At 40.0% G+C, this 1,616-nt stretch overlaps 1 protein-coding gene across 2 annotated transcripts in view; it reads left to right on the top strand.

The window, feature by feature from the left end:
- med17 (mediator complex subunit 17) overlaps positions 1–1,616 on the top strand; it is a 12,805-nt gene that overhangs the window by 7,444 nt on the left and 3,745 nt on the right. For both annotated transcript variants that reach the window (XM_032510068.1, XM_032510066.1), the window contains exon 9: positions 693–877. In XM_032510068.1, the coding sequence (XP_032365959.1) occupies positions 693–877 (185 nt within the window). The remainder of the gene's footprint in view (positions 1–692; positions 878–1,616) is intronic.

Raw genomic sequence — 1,616 nt, 5'->3', positions numbered from 1 at the left:
CACTCACTCACTCACTCACTCACTCACTCACTTAGCACCTGAGATCAGATAAGTCTGTGAGTCTTTAGTCCTCAGGGCTCAGTTTGGGATTGGGGCACCATATCAGCGTATATGTATGTTAGTCAATAAAGAAAGAAATTGACTTACACAAATGCCAAAGTTATGTTTTCAAACAGGGTTTTTCCAACAGAATAGTAACAGAAAACTTTTTTTTTTTTTAAGGGAACCTTATCAAAAATGTTGGTCAGTATATCATGTATCAAGGATTTTTTTTTTAATTCTTAAATATCAATTTCATATCTCAAATATTCTTTTGCTTTAAATACCCTGTATAAGTCTCACTATACTTTCTAGAAATGTAGTTTTTTTACTTAGTTTCCTGGGCTTTTGACAACCAGGTGGAGTCTTGTTCACAGGAATAAATAACAATCACAGGGATAATATCAGAACATATTTAATATATATATATATATATATATATATATAAAACATATAACAACTTGACTACCACACAGGAAATTTAACAAATTTTGCAAAAACAGACTCATCTGTCTGGAGACGTCCTGCAACACATTTGAACCAAGCTAAATATCTCCCCAAATATATCTTTAAAACTGCCATCTGCACAAGTTTTTCACTTCATTCATAATGTTTAATTCTAATTTCATTGAGCAACCTCGTTTCTGTTTCAGTTTCACAAGCAGCAGCTGAGCTCCGTGGTCATGCCCCACCCCGCGAGCGCCCCCTTCGGCCACAAGCGCATGCGCCTGGCGGGGCCGATGGCCTACGACAAGGCTGAAATCTCCAGCTTGCAGCAGAGTGAGGGGCTTCTCGAGAAGATCATCAAACAGGCCAAACACATTTTCCTACGTAGCAGGTAACTTTACTCGTATCATCTGGGATTTTATTTGAGGACCGATCATGTTGTTTTGGGGTTCGTATCCTATCGTCTGCTGACTTGACTCTCTGAGTTGATTCTGTAAGCAGTGGCGAGCTTGGAAGTAAAACAAAGCAGGACCCAGTTCACAATGATCTCAGCAGGGGTCTTCAACGTTTTCCAGGCCAAGGACCCCCAAACTGATTGCGAGATGGAGCGGGGACCCCCCTAATATATATATTGTATAACATTGTGTTATATCAAACTGGTCCTATAGTGCCATGTGTGCAATGATGACTGAAAGACATCTTCTGCCTCCATTTATCTGTTACTACAGTGTGTTGATTCATGTTAATGTATTTAAAGAAATTTCAATAGTGGGAAAAAATGCAGGGGGGGGGGGGGATATAAAAAAAGTTAATCAACCAAACACTTTCGCGACCCCCATGCAGTACCTCCGCGGACCCCCTGTTGAAGACCCCTGATCTAAAGCATAGATCTGCAACAGGTTGTCTGGGACCCCTAGGGGGGTCCTCAGAGTCAATGCAGGGGGGGCCTCCAAATTCTGAATCCAACATATTATAAGTAAAGATTATCCCCATCGATGATAGGCTCACTGGCCTTTTAGGTTAAGGTAGTCACTAAGTCACTAAGTTCATCCTTCACTGTGCCACATGTATGTTTAACTTTTAAACATGATTTATAAAATAATGCCAACAAATACTAAGCTATTTTAATA

The sequence above is a fragment of the Etheostoma spectabile genome, chromosome 3, assembly GCF_008692095.1.
Source record: "Etheostoma spectabile isolate EspeVRDwgs_2016 chromosome 3, UIUC_Espe_1.0, whole genome shotgun sequence".
NCBI lineage: Eukaryota > Metazoa > Chordata > Actinopteri > Perciformes > Percidae > Etheostoma > Etheostoma spectabile.
The sequence above is the reverse complement of the archived record's forward strand: the minus strand, read 5'-3'. Positions and strand labels throughout refer to the sequence as shown.